The sequence below is a fragment of the Lepisosteus platostomus genome, chromosome 17 (genome assembly GCF_059453375.1).
Source record: "Lepisosteus platostomus isolate fLepPlt1 chromosome 17, fLepPlt1.hap1, whole genome shotgun sequence".
Taxonomy (NCBI): Eukaryota; Metazoa; Chordata; class Actinopteri; order Semionotiformes; family Lepisosteidae; genus Lepisosteus; species Lepisosteus platostomus.
The window spans coordinates 5,509,505-5,533,258 of NC_142627.1; the positions used below are offsets into that span (position 1 = coordinate 5,509,505).

Below are 23,754 nucleotides of genomic sequence, written 5' to 3' on the forward strand. Positions count from 1 at the left end.
GTATGAATCCTTCGGGGTCTTCCATAACTGCTTTAACAGCTTCCAAGCTCATTATTTAAATACACACAAGGGGCTGTTATGTTCTGCAATTAAAGAAGGTACAAAGAAGAGAGAACTGCCAATTAAAATTGCAATAAATGTGTCTTTAGGTTTATGGACATTCCAGTGTACAAAATAGGCAAAAGTACCCAAACCAACTACAGAACAAGCACCTCCAAGGGTTTCTCATTTTAAGCATAACCTTTCTCTCCAAGAAGCATCGGTCGGTTGTAAGGGTAGAGTACAGCCAATCAGGAGAAAAATGCACATTGGTCTTCCATTTCCTTTTAGTGCCACGAATGGTCTCATTCATTGGTAAAAGCTCTTCTAGTCTTTAGAAACCAGTACACATCACTGGAAAACCTCCTCCACTCACAGGATAAAGCAAAGGAGCAGCACACATCAGCAGGACAAGAGAAGAGTTATCCCTGTTTGAGCTGAAGACAAGCACACCTTCTTCATCTTATTGGCTGGAAAAATGCAGGAATTGTCCTTCAAGAAGTGAAGACATTACCACAGGTACCCGAGCCCGTGCCTTCAGTCAGTGGCGTCTTTTCGAAATACCTTGGGAGAAAAAAGCACGGCCACTTCCGAAGAGACCAGAGCAGGTCTCTGGAACACGCAGCCTAGACCCCGGAGTATCCCCACGTGAGAGCTGACGTGTCTGAAAAGCTGAAGAACTGCAGTGTCCTGCACAGAGCCTCTGGCCCGCGCCTCGGCCCACTGCTGGGCAGCAGGAGGGCGCAGCCTGCAGCCCACACCCCACACGCCGGCTGGCTGCAATGTCCCAGCAAGGAGGGCGCACCTGAGGTTGCCTTTGCCTAAAACCACAACTTGTTTTAAAGGGACAGGCTGATGGCCGTAACCCTTCTGAATCACAAACAGTTTCAGCTGAGAGAGACTTTATTTTGCTCCATCTCCCATGAGAAAGAAAGGGTCTCTAATCTGAAGAGGCACCTGTCTCCAAAGCCTGCAGAGAATCCTTCTTGTGGTACTTGAAACTAGAAGACTGATTGTGACTGATGTGCCTTCAAAGACTTAAAGAAGTTCCACTCAGGTAAAAACAACTGAGTGAAATCCATAAACCAACTTTAATGTTGTTTTGATGGCCCTGTTAAGCTTCTGTTGATTAATTAGGCAAAGACTATAGCAAATGAAATCTGCCTTTAATAAGAACATAAGAAAGGTCATACACAAGTACTGGCCCTTCAGCCTGTTCCAGTCTTTTCATCGCTTAGCAATTATTGATCAAGGAACTCATCCCGTCGCTTCTTAAATCATCTCTAGCAGGCTGCTTTCAAAGCAAATTCTCATTTAGAAGAGATAAAGGCAAAATAATGTGTATTGTCGCAATTGAAAAAAAAGCTAATTAAAAAAAATGTAAAGCCCTTTAAGTGCTTTTTGAAAAATGAACAAAAAAGGCACCAAAATTACATTTACTCCATGTTTGGCAAACCGCAAAAATAAAGTAGTAATACCAAAAATGAACATAAAAGCAAAGCAACTGTCAACTTTCAGAGTTCTGAACCAAAGAGAACAAGTTTTATTATCGAATGCACTGCGTCTCAGATAAAACACAAAACTGCTCCCGCTTTTGGACTCGTTCCCATTTGACTAACATTTTCCTAAACATTTCTGAATAAATGTTTAATTTCTTAAAGAGCTATAAGTAGAGCTAAAGTTGGAAATTGTCAGTTGGAACCCTATCTGGTTCAGTAACGATATCAGAATTCTTAAGAGCTACCCAGAGCACAGACAGGAGGAGAGAAGTCCGATGAAGAAGAGGGACGCTGTGGAATTGGGAGAGAACTGCACTCTTATCCCACCTGGCTCTGCAATCGGGAAACAAGGCCCTGATCTGCTGGCTGTCCGAACACAGCGGGCCATCAGCACAGCGACTAACAGCGCACATACAGTCAGGCAGGAATAACCCCACAGCACACGGGCTCTTCTGCTGCGCCTGCAGGACAGCACTCTCATGACTTAAATATGAACTGAGCAACAGAAAAGGAAAAGAAGAAAGACGTCAATAAAGACGTAGGTTAAGATGCAGCAGGCGAGCAGCACCAACTTCCAGTAACATGGAACACCGTGCAACTGTCAGCACAGTCCCCTGGAACAGGATGACTAACATTGCAGCAAAGACCTCCTGAGTAAGAGCCCTGTCAGCTCTGACTCACTGCACCATCCCTGGGCAATCATCCTGACCCCTCTCCCTCGGCTACAGTACCTCTCTGGACAGCCAAGCCACTTGGGTGGACTTGAAATAACACGAGGGGACAACTGCAGATGGCACACTTCAACCAGACCGCTCTGCTGGAACCATGTGCTCCCGAGGCCGGGCCGCGCTGCTCCTGCCGCGCGCTCAGAGGTCCTCAGCTGGGCCATGTCCTCCTAAGAGTGCAGCGTTCAGCTCCAGTCTGCTCCAAAGACAAAGGCCTCTACCCGTGGCATCAGTACAGCAAAAGGCGAGTCTGAAGCAAAGACTATTACAAAACCGAGCAGTCTGAACAGCAGGGAAGGATGCTGTATCAATGTCAATATTGTCAGGACAGAGCTGAAAGTTTAGCATTCTTTCAGCTCTTAGAGGTTCCTGTTGTCCATAATTTACCAATACCTCAAAGTTCATGGCTAAGTCAGAGGTTAGCTTTTGTTTTGAATTTCTAATTCTACTTGACAATGAGCTCAGTTAAGAAGCTAAGCGGAAATGTAGATGAAAAGCCAGTTCTCATCAGCTGGGACCCCTGCTCTGGCTGAGACGTGGGGTTGAACTGTACAGAGAAGCATCAGACCTGCGGAGCAGTGGTGGTGCAGGCTGCCCCCAGCGCTCTCCGCAGCGTGACTGGTGACATCAGCGCTCAGCGGTCACATGCTCCCCAGCCCGCCCGTCCCCCCTGCGCCCCTGGACAGAGGCTGCTTCCACACGGCAGCTGCTGCTGGGAACGAGCTGCCGCTCCGCGGGGACTCCTTCTCTCCCGGAGACAAAGCAACTGCTTGGGCCGCTCAGCAGCTCCATGGGGCAGCCTGCTAGGACGTGTCCAAGGGCTCTCCAGGCCGGAAACACAGACCGTCAGTTAACTGGTTAATTAACAATCACTCACTTAAGGCCTCCGTACAGGAGGCCCTTGGAGTCCCGGAGAGGAGTCTGCTGAGGTGGTTTGAGTCTCTGGTGAGGATGCCCCGGCCCTCCTTGCCTATTTTTACTGGGCAAAGAGTAACCGAAAGGGTCACACAGGCCTCCAGGAGCCCTGGTGCATTTCTCTCTTTTTTTTTTTTAAATACACAGCTGCATAATAGGACCAAACCAAAAAGAAAAACTTTTGTAACTGAAACCAGCAAGAAGCACAGGCACTCTGGTCAATACAGCACGTGGTCACAGTGACCTGTGACGTTGGCAGCGGATGGCCACCAGTGACCACAGGGCTCAGTTTTCGAGCGGTCAATGCGATCTGTGACACAAGCAAAGAATGGCCCCTACAGTGACCACAGGGAAGCGCTGTACTCGAGTGGCAGCAGTAGTAACGAGCTCCCTCTCACATGCAATGTGCGCTGCCAACCTGCAGGGAGTTCACCAAACGCTGGGACTTAAAAAAAACAGACGTTCCAGCCAGATTCTCCTCAACTCTTCCCTCACAGCAGAGGCCCAGCATCTCCGGGGGTGCTGCCATGGCAACGGGCCTTCCTTCATAGGGCATCCCGGACGTGCTCAAGCGCCGGTCAGCGGAGATGACCTTGCAGTCCACTCCGGCACCGGGGTCGAGCCTCTGACGCATCAGAGCTGCAGTGCCCTCTGGTCCAGAAGCTGCATGCCACTCAGGAACAGCCTCCGAAGCTCCCAGAGTCCACTGGACGGTCCACAACCCCGACCGACTCCGCGGGCTCACGGCGGTCCCGGCCTGTGCTGGGCCACACAGCACACCCTCCCTGGGGACCCCACGGAAGCCCACCTGTCAGAACATGGTCCTGTATTTCTAATGAGATTCATCGCCCCAAGGCAGCATCCTTAACTTTTAAACTGATATCTTTAGAGGCTCAGGAAATCCTTAAAAGATGGGGTTCTGTGCTTTGACTGGTGAAGACATCTGTACCACGCTGACACACCTGTTTGTGATATAGACATAATACCACTCAATGTCAGTAAGAACAGCCCTAGGAGCAACAGTAGAGGAAAGCAGTATTTGGGCTTGTAGGGGAATTTACTTTGGTTTCATGACCAACCAGGGTTTTTCCTGACGCAGCTTGCTCAGCAACACCTTTTTGGGTGTTGAGATCGTTTTTTAACTAACAACCCCCCAAAAAAATACTAAAAAACACAACCGAGTGAAAACCCCCTCGCACATCTGCCAGACCTGTAGTCTTACCCAGAGCCATGCAAGGGAAATAAAAACTGGTCAGGAGGAAGAACTACTGGTTGGGTTATTGCGAAGACTAACGCGACTTCCAGGTTTTTTCCCCGTGAGGACATTTTACACCAAGCACAAATCTGTCAGAATCAGGTACTGAGGAGTGTCAGTGCATAGTGCATAGAATTAAAATCTCTAAGCCTTTTCGGGGGGGGTTCTGAATTAGGTGCATTCAGTCGCAATCCCACAGACGGCAGCTCACAGAAGGGACTACTTCACCATTTGAAGGAGAGCAAGCAGAACAGAATCAAGACTTCCTGCACAGAGGAGAAGAGCAAATCTGTTCTCCCATTAGAATCACTGAAACTGAGGCCTTAGCTCAGCAGTGCACACGTACTCCTCTGGACGTGTTCTATTTCTACCATGTATACGGCCACATGACGGGTGCAGGACACGCCGCACTGAAGTCGAGAGCTTCAATCTTAAAATGTGGAACACGAAGTTCTCCGCGCAGCTCAGCTGACACGTGGGCACCCAGCCTCTCGCAGGGAGCGAGGGGAATGAAAAGGGCACAAGACCGGGGCTGTCCTGACCGCTTCTCGCAGTCGTGCCTGCAGGGTGTGTGCAGCTGGGCCCTTCGCAGAAGAGCGCCGCTCAAACTGCAGTAAACAGGAAACGATGCTGTCATTCTCCCCTGACCCAGCCGGCTCTATTTTTAAGAATCTCACGCTGAAGGCAGCCAGTGACGAGCCAGGCTAGCAGGCTCTTGCGGCAGAGCGGGCGCGTGGGGGCCAGTGGGGGGGGAGGGGCTGCCGGGCCAGCCCATGCTTCCCAGCTGAGCGCCGGATCCGAAAGGGCAAGTCTGCACGGAGAGGCTGCAGGGAGCCGGGGCGGCGGGTTCTATCAGGCATCAGGGAGCCAAAAGCTCTGTACCCACTGTGAGAAAGGCCAGATTTAGGCCAACCTTCCTCCCATGCCATATTCATAATGCACTTACATAAGAAAACTTAAGGGAAGAGAGGTTGTTAATAATGGATCACATTCAGTTTGAGAATGTCATCCTGAAACAGCTCTGTTCCACAAACCCACAGCTCTATGAGTAGGGTAGCACCTACTCTCAGTCCTACACAGTTCAGGCCAAGTTTAAAAGCCTTTCTTGGAACAGAACCTAAGCACTCAATGTTCCCGAATCAAGGAGGACCACTTTCTCCGGGGAAAACAGCATCACACCCGCAGAAATGCTTCATCACCAACAGCTCCTTCCGTTTCAGTCTAAAACCTCCCTGACATGTATCCTGCTTCACACCAGAAGTGTTAAATGCATCACACTCTGCAACAGTGATGATGGAAAAACATTTCATGTAACGTGTGCTAAACACACGAGGACATCTCTGGATCATGTCAAGAGAAATCGGAGCTGAAATGGCACATATCATAATGCTATAGAGTCGTTAATTAGTAGCACAGGATAAATGGCTTTGCTGATTCTACTTGGGACCAAAAAAACTCAGTGCTTCAATCACCTGACCCACAATGTGCAAAAATCAACATGACACAAGGAGCAGCAGACATGGTTTAGAACTGCCCACATGGTTAAATTAATCAAAACAAGAGGCTGGTATTAAGTATTAAGTAGCAAAAAATATTACCTGATCAGATAGAAATACGCATTAATGGTTTAGTCTTACAGGTATGTTCAAGATGCACTTTGGAACGGTTTTAAGAGACAGGATGACCTGAATTTGCTCCATTTCTTCAGTACTACCAAAGATGTCACAAATGTAACCAAAATATTTACCAGTCAAAATTCATACGTCATATATTAGACAATAATCCTGCGCTGCACAGAGGGTGGCAAGATGTCTCTGCAACACCCTCAGACAAGGTGAAAGAGCAGAGCTACAGTAACCACACCAAGGTCTCCTGACCCGCTCAAGACAGCACTTATGTTGTTGTCGAGGGGATACAGGCAGTTCCTGAAGTTGCTGTGAGTGACGGCTTTCCCAGCTTCTCCACAGTCAGACCCCCAGCCGCCCCCACACCGCAGTCCACCCCTCAGCCTTAAGCCCCCACGCTTCCCCACATCCACACCAACACCAGGACTCGGCTCGTCGGGTGTAGCAGCACGTGATCACACAAACGCAACCGCTGCCTGGCACCAATAAGCAAACCCACCAGAATTACACCTCTCTCAAAAACAGTGAAGTTCACATCAGAAAACATCTACAGCATCGCCTGCCTTACAGTTCTATTGTGCTGAACCTTCCCGAGACTCTCCTCCAATATTCTCCCTGTTACAGTACAGTTCTGAGGCAATTTTAAGCAAGACCCCGAGGATGAGATGCTAGTTAAAATACAAACTATCGTGGAGATAGAAAAACAAATACAGACCAGTTCTGTCACACGATATAAACCTTCAGACAGGGACGATTACGCTCAGAACAATCTGTGAGAATGAAATGTACAGAAACTCACTCATTGACTCCACACAGAGCAGGAGCGGGAACGAGTCTGAAGCACTAGGCAAGCACATGCCTGCTACCACCCAGTCCTGCGACCCTCCTCCCGGCACCGAGCACGCGGGAGGACTGGTGCCACAGACAGCACAGCGATCAGCACGACCCCTCGGCCCCCCCCAGCCGGGAGGGCAGGAACAGAGCCCCAGGGGGAAGTGGCCTCCATCTGCGCAGAGCCTCGTCCCGTACGGAGCACACCAAGACCGCCGCGGACGGGACACACACACGAGCGCTGTCCCCAGGAGAGGGGGGTACTCACCCCTTTTCTGTACCCATCCTTCCTTGACAATGGTGACATCGCTCATGGTGGCTCCACGGCGAGCCCTGCGCTCGGAGACGGTCTCCTGGGCGAGGGGGGCTTGGTCGGATCCCTCTCTCTCCCTCGCTCGCTCGCTCGGACGCTGCTCCGCGGCTCGCGCTCGCGCTCCGCAGACCTTCCCACTCGCCAGCGGTGACTCAGCCTGGAAGGAAGTAGCACAAAAAGGAATGTGTGGATTTTTTTCCCCCTCTTTTCTCAACTCTTACACACTGACACGACAAAACAACAAAGTCATTGTTAAAGCACATAGCCGTTGCGCGCGCGCGCGCACACACACACACACACACACTCGCTCTTTCCCTCCCCTCCTCAGGGCGCTCCGAAACAGCCCACTGAGGGGCAAAGGTCAGGGGGGTCCTGCTCACTTTTTCCTTCAACTTTCTTCGTCCAGCTTTACGCGGCAGGTTTGAGGGAGCAAAACACTTCCAGGAAAGGAATCGCAATGTTCTGATCCTCTTTCATTCAAAACCGTAAGAGCAAACACAGCAATCAGAGCATCCTCCACACTCTCATGCAAATTACAGCCATTGCACTCAGTTCCTGGCTTGTCACAATGCACTACATTTGCATCACAGACATGATTTCTGAATCACAGGAACGTTTTTTTTAAGACTTTACGCAACAGCTGAAAAAGCTCAAAGCAGACTTTGAGATGCTTGGATTTTTTCCCATTTCCATCATAAAACAACACAAGGGCAAATTTTTACAAAATGTGAACACCCCAAGTTCCAAAATCCGTCATTCATAAACTCAAGTAAAACCGGTCAGAAAGAAACCCAATTCAGAAAACAAGTTGCTAGCGATCTGGTGTTAGAATGGGCAATGAAGAACAAGAGTAGGTGTTCAAATATTTATGTGGGCGTTCTCTGCATCAGGTTTAAAAACTCATATTTCTAAAATATACTGTCAAGTAAAACCTTTTCTTTTTGCTATTAAATGCCATGAATCAAAACATTTAAAATTAATAGTGCAGGGGGGCAGACCTCCTCAGACATTGTGTGGTGAACTACTCACTCAACTCAATATTCTACAAGTGCATTTAAAGGGAAACTGCAGACCCAATTTCTCAGATCAGTTATTAAATCTAGGTGATAAAATAAATTAATTGACATAAGAAAAATTTTACAAATTTCAAATCAAGCAAAAGAATTGTGAACTTTGTGAAAGGACTGCAAGCAGACATTGTCAGAAAATCGCATTCAAGTTCCCACTAATTGTAATTTGAAGCGGCCCTTCCTGCTCACTAGTCTCTGTAATGACTAATGTACTGGGATGTAGAACGAATAAGTACAGGTTTGACAACAGACATTTGTGACCTGCATGCAGAGTTACCGAGTAGTATTTGTCAGCAAAACAGTCTCAATATCAAAAGCAATATTTCAACTGGATTAACAGAAATGTATGGATTAAACGGGATGTATTCACAAGGCTTCTTTACAATGTCATACTGCAGCAACATCACTGGAAGTTTTGTTACCGTGTTCTGAATTACAGAACATGGCACTGCGCATACCTGAAAATTTAACCTGTTATGTGAATTGGAGGTTTTACAAGTTACTGTGTACACTGGACTTTTATTGTGGTTTCAAAAGCACTCAATGCTGATTCTTTCTAACCCCAAAATATAAAAGTAGCAGGACCACAAACAGAAGATCATGCCATCTTTAGGCTCACGTGAACCTTGCGCCCTTAAACTGCAGCAGAAAATAAAACATCACAAGGAGATTCAGAACCAGACCATTTAAAAATTCAGCCGAGACAAGGAGAGCATCTCCTCTCAAACACACAGTGTCGGGGGCGACAACAAGACCAGAGTTCCCTGCCTTCACGCGCAGAGAGGCTCCCTCTTTCTCGTGCAAGAGCAAATCATGGAACCCAAGGCCATGGGAGGTGAGGAACGAAGGCAGAAGAAATTCCTGCGCCCCTGGCTTCTCAACGCCAAGGTGCGCCCCTGCACTGCCCAGGACAGCGGTCACTCCAGGCAGGCCAGCACAGCGGACACTACAGCCAGCCCTGCACACCTCCGACTCCAGGGACAAAATAAGTGTAAGTATATTTGAAAATTCCCGCCCAGGGCCCGACCGCGCAGGGCCCACACAGCCACACCGCGCAGGGCCCGACCGCACTGGGCCCACACAGCCACACCGCGCAGGGCCCGACCGCGCAGGGCCCACACCGCCACACCGCGCAGGGCCCACACCGCGCAGGGCCCGACCGCACTGGGCCCACACCGCCACACCGCGCAGGGCCCGACCGCGCAGGGCCCACACCGCCACACCGCGCAGGGCCCACACCGCCACACCGCGCAGGGCCCGACCGCGCAGGGCCCACACCGCCACACCGCGCAGGGCCCACACCGCCACACCGCGCAGGGCCCGACCGCGCAGGGCCCACACCGCCACACCGCGCAGGGCCCACACCACCACACCGCGCAGGGCCCACACCACCACACCGTGCAGGGCCCGACCGCGCAGGGCCCACACCGCCACACCGCGCAGGGCCCACACCGCCACACCGCGCAGGGCCCGACCGCGCAGGGCCCACACCGCCACACCGCGCAGGGCCCGACCGCGCAGGGCCCACACCGCCACACCGCGCAGGGCCCACACCGCCACACCGCGCAGGCTCCACACCGCCACACCGCGCAGGGCCCACACCGCCACACCGCGCAGGGCCCACACAGCCACACCGCGCAGGGCCCACACAGCCACACCGCCACACCGCGCAGGGCCCACACAGCCACACCGCCACACCGCGCAGGGCCCACACAGCCACACCGCCACACCGCGCAGGGCCCACACAGCCACACCGCCACACCGCGCAGGGCCCACACAGCCACACCGCCACACCGCGCAGGGCCCAACCACGCAGGGCCCACACAGCCACACCGCGCAGGGCCCACACCGCCACACCGCGCAGGGCCCACACAGCCACACCGCGCAGGGCCCACACAGCCACACCGCCACACCGCGCAGGGCCCACACAGCCACACCGCCACACCGCGCAGGGCCCACACAGCCACACCGCCACACCGCGCAGGGCCCACACAGCCACACCGCCACACCGCGCAGGGCCCAACCACGCAGGGCCCACACAGCCACACCGCGCAGGGCCCACACCGCCACACCGCGCAGGGCCGAACCGCGCAGGGCCCACACCGCCACACCGCGCAGGGCCCACACCGCCACACCGCGCTGGGTCCAGACCACTCTGCACCATACTCAGCGGGCAGTTGTTCAATCCAACAGTGTTAAATTCTAAAGCTTGAAATTTTTTTTTCCCCAGAGCGTTTCAAAGCTCCATGTGCAAAAACTCCACCCGGTGACAGTACTTCTGTTTAGAAAAACTTCTGTTTACCTCTACTGACAGACATTAGAGACTAGCAGGATATTCCAAGTTTACTTTCCGTGCTAGAGGGACTGCCGCCCGTGTCTGCCCCAGAGGGGAAGGTCCACTCTTTGCTAAGCCTCGTGCCGCAAACCTGAGTAACACTATTCCCTTCTGTTCCCCGGGCAAGAGCCTCAAGTCACTTCCTCTTCGCCGCCGCAAGCCAGTTCATGTACGTGCTAGCATCTCCACATCCTCCTCCTCTTGGGCATCTTTACAACACCCCAAGGACACGTCTAATACAGCGGTGCTCAGTCCTGTTCCTAGGGGGCATCTGCGTCGGCTGGGTTGTGTTCCAACTGGGTCCTTAATCACCTGAACCACAAAAAAAAAAACTAAAAACAGCTGGCAGATCAGTTACTGTCAGCAAATAGCACTGGTGAAAAAGGGACTAATTAGAACAAACACCAGCGCGCACATGGGTCCCCCAGGCCAGGACTGAAGACCTCTGGTCTAGTCCAATACATCTTTCTTTCAGCTTCTCAATTCAATAATTCAATTAATTCATCTCAATTGCTGTGGGACAACCCCTGCAGATTTTTTCTGGAGTCTGTTCTTTCCCTTTTCAAATAAGCTCCATAACATCCCACACATTTATTGGGGCAAGCAGGGCAGCAACTCTTGAGAAACAATGTTCTGAGCCCTTTAAATCCTTAGTTAAAACCAAAATCTTCAAATCACTTAAGAACTGCACTGTAATGATCAAGCCAGGTCACCTAAGGTACTGTAAGAAACTCTCTACACCAAGAATGAGCAATCCTGGTTTCATTCCAACTCGGCACTTAATGGCCCAGATCTGCTCATTGCTGGCTTAAAGGGACCAGTTTAACAGCTTCTCTCCAGCTCTCCAGGTGCCGGTGCTTCAGAGAGACCTGGAACACCTGCAGACAGCACTGCAGATCAGGATGGCCCACCCCTCTCTCCAGACAGAACACATGCCCACATCACATAGATAGAACTGTGCAGTCCTTTGAGTCATGCAAGAGAAGACGAAAGCCAGGCTCTTAATTGCTCCGCCACAACACAGGATGGAGACAGGGCGCCGTGGACCCCTCTCCTCAATAACTCAATGACTGGTCTTGCCTGGAGAGCTGCTAAAGCCTACAGAGCACACAGTGAATGCACAAGGAACAGGAGGCAGATGTCACACTGGGTGAAGGAAATAACTGCACTCTGCTCCCAGTCTGGAGCTCCCAGTCTGGGCCCCATCACACCCAAGATGTAAACGTAACGTGTCCAGTTTACAAAATCCTGCCTTTCCAACTTCACTGCTGATTACTTAAGGAGACAAACCTGAAGCTGTTGAGCTAACAGGTATTTTGAGAGAGAGATGCAGCTGCACACTCTCTCTCAGCCGCTGTGGCAAACGCGGGCAACTGTTCCACACACCTCACCAAGGATGGAGCCTCCTCCTGAGCAAACCTCATTGTAAACCCAGTCTATATACTTGCACCTATGCAGAAGCTAATCGAGACAGTACCCAATGACAAGGGAACAGATGTTGCACATCCTTCACCCAAAGCTAGCCCCTAGATTATGTAACTGGCAGTGGGCGTTTTTACGTTGTAAGATACTTATAAAAGGAATCAGAGAAGCCTTCCATGACATAAGCTAATGCAATTAACATTAGCTGGCACTTCCGTGTGTTAAAATGGCCCACCGTAAGTAAAAAACGAAAAAGAAACGCAAGCTAATTTAATGAGCAAGCTGAGCCAAGGTCATATCCCCAGGAGGAAAGGACAATAGAGCAACCGACACAAACTGATCCCCCACGCTGTCCCCTGCCCAGGGTCCTCTCGGTGGCAAGGTGCTCAGCCAGACATTTAAGCCATTATCAGCTTGGGCTGCATTTAGCACAACCTTAATCTGCTATTAAACAAGGCAGAGCCTCAGCACAGGAACAAGGGGACAGTGGAAACGCCTGTGCCGTCCTTAAACTTTGAAAGCGCCCGACCTTCCTAGAAGACTCGGCCCGGCGCTCTCTGCAGACCCACAGCTGGGGATGGCAAGATACTTCCGAATTAAATCAACAAGAAGGAACCATGGAGGCTCAGCTTGAGACCTGGAATAGACACAGCTAATGGGAACATAGTCCTTTACAGGAGTCTGAAGGGACAAACTAACAAATGTAACGTTGATTTATCAAAGAAAACTTAAACACCCATCAGAATTTTCCAAGATAATGCAATAGGAATAGATGTACAGGAGTACTGAATGCTTCAATCGCAAAAGTGAACAATCAAATTTCATACATTTCTAAATGTGCAATGGCTCAATGCATTCAAACATATCAATAGACTGGAAATGTGACAGTTTGAGATACCGTCAATGTCTGCCTCTAATGCTTTTTAGAGATCGAGCAGTTTCATAAAATGAACAGCAGGTGCTGTATGTCCCCTTGATTCTGGGTGCTAAAGGAGGCTGGATGCCGAGACCCACGTCCTCATGGGGTAAGAGAGAGCTCTACAAAGATTGAAGCAAGAACACTGAAGAGCTCGATAGCTCAATAACAGCCTGCGACAGCTGCAAAGAAACCTGTAAGACCTTCCCGTTAGGACTGTGGTGTCTATTGTGAAGACGCTCGAGGCTCATGGCAAGGTTTCCACCCACAGGGAAGGCACACTCGAATGCAGGTTCAGAAGAGAAAGGTGGGAGCTTCACCCATTGTTTCACCCCAGGGAAACAACTGGGAATCTTCAGTCAACTCTGGCGTCATCAGGATACAAAGTCTCCATGACCTGCACTCTGAGCGGACCGTCGCATAGCAACGTAGAAAGAAAACAAAAACGAATTCACCAAATGGCCTCTGTTTCCCAGGTCAGCCTGGACCATCTCTGAAACACAAATTGAGACACTGGGCACAGTCTCACCAAGAGTATGATTAATACAGAAAGGTGAGGTGCCTGCTGTCAAGGTGTTGTAAGGAACGCCATCCTTTCTTTTAAGAGCAGATTTAGTCCTGCTCTGATTAAGCACCATTCTGGATCCTCTGGTCCTGTTGTCCTGGTTAGAAATGAGGGACTGACAGTTTTGGATGTTAAGGAACATGTAAAGGTTCATTCCAGGCTGAAAGGTAAAGAAACAATGTCTCGTCTGTGGAGCCTCCTTCAGGTGTGACAGGTGTTCCTTTTCCTTCCAGGATGGAAACGGACCAGTACCTGCTTTTTTGCAGCCAGCGCGTGCTGACACAGCTCCCGACTCGAAAGTTTTGTTAGGATGTTTTTTTTCTGAACAAGAGCGCCACAAGCTTAGTCAGCAGTGTGACTATCTGGTAGCCTGACCACACCAGCCCTAGGAAGCTCTGTAGGGCTGGGCCTGGGCTGGGCTGGACAGGAGACCTGCAGTGTTCTTGCTGGGCCTGTAGGTCCCTCTAAACTTCTTCTTCCAAACTAAAAAAAAAAAAAAAAAAAGATTCTGGAAGAAAACTGTACTCTTTTTGAGGAAAGGCATTTTAGGCATAAGAGTAGGGAGCTGTGTCAGATTAAAAAGGAACAGATAAAGAGCCATTCCATGCTGGAAAGTCAAGAAAAGAGACACTAAGTTCCGGCTCTGGAGTTTCTTCAGGCGTGAAAAGGCTCCATAGCCGAAAAGCAGCTTCAGAAGCGCCACATCTGAAGGAGGCTCTACAGCCGAAAAGTAGTTTCACAGTCGGGGGGAAAAAAAAACGTAACCTCTTGCAATTTCCCAATGTGTCAGCCTGTACAGTTACTTGCCTTCTCAAGCAAAAACAATTTACACAATTATTCTCCCCCAGGGTTAAAACTTCTTGGGCGAGAAGAACTGACCCTCCAAGACACAGGAGTAAAAGTCCGCAGCATGGAAAAGCATTCCCGTTGGTGTGCTTTTCTGCAGTTCAGATCCATTGCCTAAGAAGCCCTTGCTCACTTTTGTACACACACTGCAATCAATGGCCCACAGACCTGCTAAAAAGAACTGAAACCAACAGCTCATAAAGGTCCGGTAGCAGGTATCTCATAACTCCAGGTTCCTCAAGAAGCATCATTCAGGCCACTTCAAGTGTTACCTACCTGAGGCTCTTAAACTGCATTAACGAAGCAGAAAAGCACAATACTGCCTTAATTTTACAAATAAGCTTATGCAAATTTACTCGTAACAATATCCAGCGTGCAGTGGTCATTTTATACATGCACTGCTATACTGCGGACCTGACCGGATCAAATTGCTGTTCAAATCAATCCATTCTGTGTCGTAATAAAACATCCGTGTTGACTACTACTAGGCCTCAGTTTGCTAAAAATGGAAAGAAAATAAGATTTTCCCAATGTGAAGATGCAGTCTGTATGAAAAAGAAACTGGGTCTTTAAGGGATCTGTAACTACACACAGAAAAACTGCTCCTTGCTATAAAAAGCTCACATTCAGGGTATATTTTTAAATCTTTGCACAAGACTTATTCCTATAAATCAGCTATCGATTTTCTATTTTGATTGTTATTTTAACGTTGATTTTTTTATCTTTAACTAAAGGTATTATATCTGTTCTGTTAACGTTTCCTCTAATCTATTTCCTTGTTAGTTGCTCCATCTTGTAAGCTACTGCTCAGCTATTGGAGGCAAGAACTTTCTCCTCTTTGGATTTAGGCATATAAAAAAACTGGAAACCTGAATGCACAAGAATATTGCGCTTTTGCTTAATGATATCAAGCCAGGCTTGCAATTTTTTTTATTAATTCCTGAATCATTCGTTACATATAACACCATTGTGCTGCTATCAAGTGCATCTGATGCTGAACTGAAATAATGGCGCATTTTCTCTAATTTACATCTTAGAGATGTTCCAGCTCCGACTTAAGAAAAACAGAAGTGGACCTCTTGTACGACTCAGAACTAATTCCTCACCAATCAGCCTTTCCAACCGCACAGCTCTAAAGCGATGCAGCGCATCTCAAGAAGAGTTTGCGGCTCAGAATCTCATTTGAGCCATCTCTGCAATGGCCTGAAATATTTATGAAAAGCTCAAGCCTCTCCGTGTTCAGCCAGCGGGTCTGCAGTATCCTGGGAGGATGCAGAGCAAGACCCAGAAAACAGTTAGAGCAGCCTGAGCTCACATCTCCTGGACGGCAGCTCTGAAACACGCCAAAGCGTTAAGCTGCCTGTTACCCCTAAAGCAGTTCAGAGCTGCGAGAGGAGAGACAGTCGAGGTGTGCCCTAGCCTCGAGCAGGGCCCACAGCACTGCTGAGCAGAGTCCAGAGCCCCTGGACCAACAGCCGTGACCTGGAAGAGACACTCGAATGTCAAAGAAGCACCAGGCACAATGCAGAGCAGACACAAACACACGCATCTGACAGCAGACGGCCAATATATTATCCGGCAGGAAACCGGAAAATTGGACAGTTCCTTGGGGAAGGGGTGCTCACTCCTTGGGTATTTTCCAACAGCTGATCTGTGGAATAGGGAAGGACTGTCCTCTACCACAACCCAGAATGAACCTACAGGCGCAGATCTTGTTTTAATCACTAAGACTAAAAAGACTTAAAAGATAAAAAAGATAAAGGATCCTACCCTTCCAGACGGGACTCTGAGCACTCCCTGTAATTATTTGCACTTACAAGAACAGTGACAACTCAAATGCAGGATATTTTCAACAGCTTAGTTGGGTATGGAAATCCATGACACATTGGCTGAACCTTGTTTAGTCCAATCCACAGAGAACAATTAATAAAATAATTAGATCGCTCCGAGAGAGGTTTACAGTAACCAGTTACAGTGCCCACATGGAGCACAGCCTGAGTCAAGAGATGAAGTGTTCAAATCCGGGCTGCCATTAACCAGTTATGGGCAAGAACAGCGCAGGGTGGGCTTTTCGTGTCGATGGAAATCATGGATTACATTGTCACCCAAACAAAACACTGCAGGCAATGCAATACGACCACAGACCAGATCTGTTGGCATCGGTTGGGAAAGCACACGATTCTGATTTATAATAATAATTGCTTACACTTATACAGCGCTTTTCTGGACACTCCACTCAAAGCGCTTTACAGGTAATGGAGATCCCCTCCACCACCTCCAATGTGCAGCCCCACCTGGACGATGTGACGGCAGCCATAGTGCACCAGTACTCTCCCCACACACCAGCTCTCAGTGGGGAAGAGAACAGAGTGATGAAGCCAGTTCAGAGATAGGGATCATTAGGAGGCCATGATTGGTAAGGGCCAATGGGAAATTTGGCCAGGACGCCCCTACTCTTTTCGAGAAACACGCTGGGATTTTTAATGACCACAGAGAGTCAGGACCTCGGTTTTACATCTCATCCGAAGGACAGCACCTTTTTACAGTATAATGTCCCCCTCACTATACTGGGGCATTAGGACCCACATGGACCGCAGGGTGAGCGCCCCCTACAGGTCCCACTAGCACCTTCAAGCAGCAACCTCAGGTTTTCCCAGGAGGTCTCCCATGGCTCACACCTGCTAAACGGCAGTGGGATGCCACCTGGGAGTTGCAGGGTGACAGGGCTGCTCGCAACACGCAGCACAACGGCAGTCCTGAGCGCATCAGCTGCCCGTGTGAGGTCACTTCCTCTCTGGCCCTCGCTGTCGGAGGCGCAGGCGACGCCCAGGGTGTGGATTCGCTCGGCCGGCCCAGGGGCACCGGGGGTAGAGAGATGGGGCTCTGCCAGCACAACGTGGGACAATCCCGAGGGACCACCGCCCACGTGACATGCCAGGAAATAAAAGCACCACTGCTAAACCAACATGTGTTCACATGAACAATAACTCATTAATTCATTATTCAGGGGCGGCTTTGTTCAGTGTAAGTGGCTATTCGGCACAGCTTGTCCTGCACCCTTCTGCTCCACGAGAGGCTCAGTCCCTCTGGGACATTATGCAGCATGTTAAGGAGCCACCAGAAGTCACCAACACTCAATAATTCATCGCAGGTCTTTCTTTTCAAGGGATGTAACCCAGCCTCCCCATGCAAGCCAATGGCTCCTACCTGGAAAATGTTAGCCAGTACAATGAAAACAACTGAATTATTTAGGAACTACAGAGTAAAGTCAAGTTTCCTGGTAATCTAGAACAATCTAAACTAGAATCTCGAGAAGGGTGTGTAGAAATTGTACACTTTATAACAGGACATTCTTAAAATTAGGGACTGAGGACTAGGCTTGAAGTGCGAGCTGAAAGGAGAGCCTGGAATGGCTCATCGTAGAGCAGGAAGCGCGGTTTTCTTCTTGCACACGATGGGCAACTCTCCAACCTGCACCTCCCTTGACACAGGTTCACGCCGTTAGGGCGGATATGTGCTCCAATTGAAGAATAACCAGATTTAAACCACACCGTGCTGTAATTCGCTGCACGCTCTCGAGACAAATCCAGATATCAGTGTGACAAGCCCTGTCGCTGCAAACCGGCTGCTGAACTGAGCACTAAGGCAACCAGACACCATTCAATTTGCTATGTAACCAGGGGGAGACCTCTTGAGATATTCCGCTTAATTTCAGAAGGGGGTTTTGAGCCAGACACCAACAGCCACAGACTCATTAATCAGTCTGGCTGTGTCGCCTAGTGAAATAAAACTCAAACACTAACAAATGCACGATGCAAAAAATGCAGATTGCAATTACTTAGATTGGAGATGCCATCATACTTGTCGAAGCTCCGTTTTTCTTTCATGACTAGAATAAATTTAGTGCAAGCCAGAAAGATGCTCTGCGTGCAAGTGGATTGTTTGTCTGATGTGCTATAAAGTAAAGGAATGGGACAGACAAGCAGGCACGACAGGCTGATGCCAAGTGACAGGACAAAAACGCATTGAAAATTAGACGCCATGCATCTGCTACAGGGATACTAGAGACAACAGAAATTGTGTACAGTACAAGTCTTCTGGTCTTCTGTCCCGTATTGACAAAACGCATCGTCAATTGCATTAAGTGTATTGGGGCAACCTTGTTGTGAAAGGCGCTATATAAAAATAAATTGAATTGAAAACAATACATGCCTGAAACTACACTGTCTCAACAGAACTCGAAAACAGAATGCATAGCCTACTGTATATATCCTTTCAAGGAAGAATTACTTTTTAGCCAAATGCACAACATTCCTGGTTAAGCTGGCAAAAAAGGATGCTGCTTACTATGAAAACCTTTCAAGGAAAATAGAAGCATTTACAGAGGGTCAGTAGTCCATTAGTATCACACACTTAAGAAGCACTACATGACTTCCGAAGCAGAGCCTGACCTATTCACTTGTAACAGGTCTTTGTAAAGTCATGTCACAAACCCAGTAAAGCTCAGCTCACATTCTCTCGCAAAGAGTTGATAAATGGGTAGGTTTGTGAATTTTGATTTTGTTTCGGAAATAATTTATTAAGTACACATTTCTCAGCAAAACCAAAAGCCCCTTCAGTCACAGTGTCCATTATCCGCCTATGCACCTCAAGAGATGGGCAAAACTATTGCATGGGGACCAGTTGCTACAATCAGTTCACATCTCTAATATACTATAACTGTATATCATCCAGACCTGCTACCTTCTGTGCTTCCCTTTGACTTCCGAGAAATGGTTTACAAATGCCAGGTGATGGCGGTAGCGCTGATGTGTGCCAGCAGCAGAGAAAGTCAAGAGGATTCAAGGCCAAAGGTATTTGCGAACAAAAGAAGTGAATCTGACAAGCACAGATTTTGGTATAAAGACAATGACCAAAACCATAAGCCAGAATATGTTTGCGCTCCTAGCAAAGCTTCCAACTGCAAACAGAGCAAACAGCACACACTCGCTCCCCCTGTTCAATAACGTGTAGACTGATGACTCAAATGTAGCCTAAAGTTAACCATAATGCATGTCTAGGAGCTGGCGCCCACTCAGTGTTTCCAGAGCTTAAGAGAGTTTGTCGAATATAGCTAATCCCACCATCCTGCCTGCAGGGGAGGTGCTCATTCCGCAGGTGACATCTGGGCAGTGCACTGCTTGGCTCCTTTAGCAAGGGGACTGGACAGAGCATCACCACAGGCCTTAGTGTCGCAGTTGTGTAAGGTGAATAGGTCACAGGTTGTCTGCCCAGCTGATGACTAGGTTCTTGACTGTACATCGCATCACAAGAGTTTTTGTCCCAGCTGCAGTCAGTTAATGGCTTAGACCACATTGAAACCAGTGACCTCTAATCTTCTTAGCTACAGTCCCATGATCTAATGGTCCGTCTTAAACCATCAGATCTACAGGGCCCAACCTGCACTCCAGGCACAGGTGTCCACTAGCTGGGGAATTCGGGAAGCCTGCTAACACACAACTGAATGTTTTATGATGCAGCACCAAAAACAAGAGCAGCTCTGGCAAACAGCACTTCCAGATGTTCAGGAGCTAATTTGCACTTTGTTTAAGGAAGCTTAGGCTGCATAGTGTGAAAAATCACTAAACTCTCAATTCGACAAACCTAGTTAAAAAATCAGAAATGCAACAAGTTGGTCAATATTGTTGCATAAAAACAGAAAGGCTAACAGGAATGGAGATGCAACATTCCTCACCTTAGTGAAGGATTAGCTCAGGATACAGGAAGGGAGGGCAGTGTGAACTCCCCCAAGCAGCTACACAGACAGGAGTGCTGTCTGCACACATGCAGGGCACAACAACAGTCTGCAGCTTTTTCACCTCATCATCTCATTACAATTTCTTCTGTTTTTAAAAAACAAGACAACACAGGCTCCCGGTGTGTGGAGCCAATCCCTCAGGCAATCCACAGCTTTTAGGCAACCAACAAACAGATGAAAATAAAGTCATTTTAACAGAGAGAAAAAAAGAGCTCATTCCTCATGCGCAGTTACAGCTGGTGCTGCAGGAGATATGGTCAGAGTGGAGGTATTAAGATCAGCAAAGACCTTAAATGTAGTAAAATGCACACCAGCCATATCTCTGGTGTTACTCTGAAAGCAACAGCAAGAGTGAACATCTCGTGCTGCTGTCCAACACAGAAACATCTAATGCAGCAAGTGGACAAATAATACAACATGCAACAAACTAAAACAATGCAAAAACACAGTTTGGGGTTTTGAACAAAGACTTATAAAGGCAAACAGGCCGGAGCTCCCGGCTGAAGACCGGTCACCCATGTGCCAGCTGGCCCAGTCGGCGGCTCTGCAGGTCCAGTCTTTATGAAGAGATGCTCGAGGAGCAGAACCATTTGTTTTTACTTCCAGGATACAGGCTGAAGTGTCCTCAGCCGACCTGTTCTTTAACTCGGGAACCACAGCAGTGACAGGCTATCAGGTTTCACTGCGCTTCTTCCCCTGTGCAATTATGACAAAAAAAAAAACCTGCATGATTCAGAAGCTCTGTAACCTGAGACCAAGAAGAGAAGCACTTTAAAAATAATAGTAGCACATTTTCTCAGACAATTCCCCACTATCCAACATCAACACGGTTTGGACTGGAAAGAAGGTAGTGGAAAGCTCTCAAGGCAGTCGAGTTCAAGAAGGGGGTCTCCTGTCAACGTCATGCAACACAGTTACATCGCAAGGCTTGGCGGCCTCTGTGCTCAGGGGTCTCCCCAGCCCACACGGACAGAGACCTCAGAAGACTGGAGCAAACCTGGGCACCGGAGCACAGAGCAGCACAGCACCATTCCGAAGACTGTGCGCTCCAGCAGCGGAAAGCCAGGCCCCTCTCGCAGGGAAAGGAGGAAGAGAGACACATTCTGAACGAGCGCTGCCGGCGAGGCCCATTCATGTCTGAGCGGCTCACAAGCAAACTGGGTTACTAGGCTGAAACTCCGGGCTTGTTTCCTCACACTAAAATGTTGCTTTCGGCCAAATACAGCTTTCCTGACAAGGGTAACAGGTCTTCACTTCAGCATTTTAGATTCCCAAACAAGCCGATTATTATATTAACATAATATTTTAACAGCAGAGGGAGGCATCAATGTGCACGCTCACAGGTTTAGCTAGCGTGCCTCTGTGAGGGCTTTACCCAGGCTAACGCAAAGGAGACAGCAGAAAGTTAAGTAGCCAAATAGTGAGCAACGTCAGGGACAAGGATGAGACTCCCGCTGTGCTGCATTCCGATTCAAGATATTCCAGCTGCAGGTCCCAGGGCCACATGGACTCGCAAAGCAGTAAAGGAAATATTTCACAATCTTTCTATGCAAACATATTCAAAACAAAGCAAGCGAGCTTGCAGCAGCCAGTGCTTGGGCTCGGCCTCCTGGCCAGCCGGAAGCTCCAGAGTGGAGGCGCAGTGGAGGGACAAGAAGGGGAACCCCCCTTCCTGACCGCTGCTGGCACAATCCACGTTCCTGCCGCGTGACCCCAACACACTCCGCGCCGCACAAGCCATAGCGCAATCAAGAAGAAAAGCAAGGCAAACTCTCCTATCGAAACAAAACGCAGCCTAAAAAAAAACTCTACAATAAAAGTAAGTTACAATAAATATAAGTTACAGGGAAAAGATAAGCAAGTTTAAAAATTCTCCATAGTTGCAGAGTGAGAGAGCTCTATCTCTGTGTGTGTGTGGGGAGCCTGGTCTTCAGTAGAGTGAGAGGGCTCTATCTCTCTGTGTGTGTGGGGAGCCTGGTCTTCAGTAGAGTGAGAGGGCTCTATCTCTCTGTGTGGGGAGCCTGGTCTTCAGTAGAGTGAGAGGGCTCTATCTCTCTGTGTGGGGAGCCTGGTCTTCAGTAGAGTGAGAGGGCTCTATCTCTCTGTGTGGGGAGCCTGGTCTTCAGTAGAGTGAGAGGGCTCTATCTCTGTGTGTGGGGAGCCTGGTCTTCAGTAGAGTGAGAGGGCTCTATCTCTCTCTGTGTGTGGAGCCTGGTCTTCAGTAGAGTGAGAGGGCTCTATCTCTCTCTGTGTGTGGAGCCTGGTCTTCAGTAGAGTGAGAGGGCTCTATCTCTCTCTGTGTGTGGAGCCTGGTCTTCAGTAGAGTGAGAGGGCTCTATCTCTCTCTGTGTGTGGAGCCTGGTCTTCAGTAGAGTGAGAGGGCTCTATCTCTCTGTGTGTGGAGCCTGGTCTTCAGTAGAGTGAGAGGGCTCTATCTCTCTCTGTGTGGGGAGCCTGGTCTTCAGTAGAGTGAGAGGGCTCTATCTCTCTGTGGGGAGCCTGGTCTTCAGTAGAGTGAGAGGGCTCTATCTCTCTGTGTGGGGAGCCTGGTCTTCAGTAAAGTGAGAGGGCTCTATCTCTCTGTGTGGGGAGCCTGGTCTTCAGTAGAGTGAGAGGGCTCTATCTCTCTCTGTGTGGGGAGCCTGGTCTTCAGTAGAGTGAGAGGGCTCTATCTCTCTCTGTGTGGGGAGCCTGGTCTTCAGTAGAGTGAGAGGGCTCTATCTCTCTCTGTGTGGGGAGCCTGGTCTTCAGTAGAGTGAGAGGGCTCTATCTCTCTCTGTGTGGGGAGCCTGGTCTTCAGTAGAGTGAGAGGGCTCTATCTCTCTCTGTGTGGGGAGCCTGGTCTTCAGTAGAGTGAGAGGGCTCTATCTCTCTCTGTGTGGGGAGCCTGGTCTTCAGTAGAGTGAGAGGGCTCTATCTCTCTCTGTGTGGGGAGCCTGGTCTTCAGTAGAGTGAGAGGGCTCTATCTCTCTCTGTGTGGGGAGCCTGGTCTTCAGTAGAGTGAGAGGGCTCTATCTCTCTGTGGGGAGCCTGGTCTTCAGTAGAGTGAGAGGGCTCTATCTCTCTGTGGGGAGCCTGGTCTTCAGTAGAGTGAGAGGGCTCTATCTCTCTGTGTGTGGGGAGCCTGGTCTCCATCAGAGTGAGAGGGCTCTATCTCTCTCTGTGTGGGGAGCCTGGTCTTCAGTAGAGTGAGAGGGCTCTATCTCTCTGTGTGTGGGGAGCCTGGTCTTCAGTAGAGTGAGAGGGCTCTATCTCTCTGTGTGTGGGGAGCCTGGTCTTCAGTAGAGTGAGAGGGCTCTATCTCTCTGTGTGTGGGGAGCCTGGTCTTCAGTAGAGTGAGAGGGCTCTATCTCTCTGTGTGTGGGGAGCCTGGTCTTCAGTAGAGTGAGAGGGCTCTATCTCTCTGTGTGTGTGGAGCCTGGTCTTCAGTAGAGTGAGGGGGTTCGATCTCTCTGTGTGTGGAGCCTGGTCTTCAGTAGAGTGAGAGGGCTCTATTAATTCAATTCAATTCAATTCAAGGTGCTTTATTAGCATGACCGATGGGTACAATCAGTGTTGCCAAAGCAAATAAAAATAATAAAATTAACATGGAACAAAACAA

At 49.2% G+C, this 23,754-nt stretch overlaps 1 protein-coding gene across 3 annotated transcripts in view; it reads right to left on the reverse strand.

Annotated features, from left to right (window-relative positions):
- Positions 1 to 23,754, reverse strand: part of LOC148645962 (RAC-gamma serine/threonine-protein kinase) — a 112,174-nt gene that overhangs the window by 82,924 nt on the left and 5,496 nt on the right. For all 3 annotated transcript variants that reach the window (XM_088610398.1, XM_088610397.1, XM_088610396.1), the window contains exon 2: positions 7,158 to 7,359. In XM_088610398.1, the coding sequence (XP_088466524.1) occupies positions 7,158 to 7,203 (46 nt within the window). In that variant the 5' untranslated portion in view covers positions 7,204 to 7,359. The remainder of the gene's footprint in view (positions 1 to 7,157; positions 7,360 to 23,754) is intronic.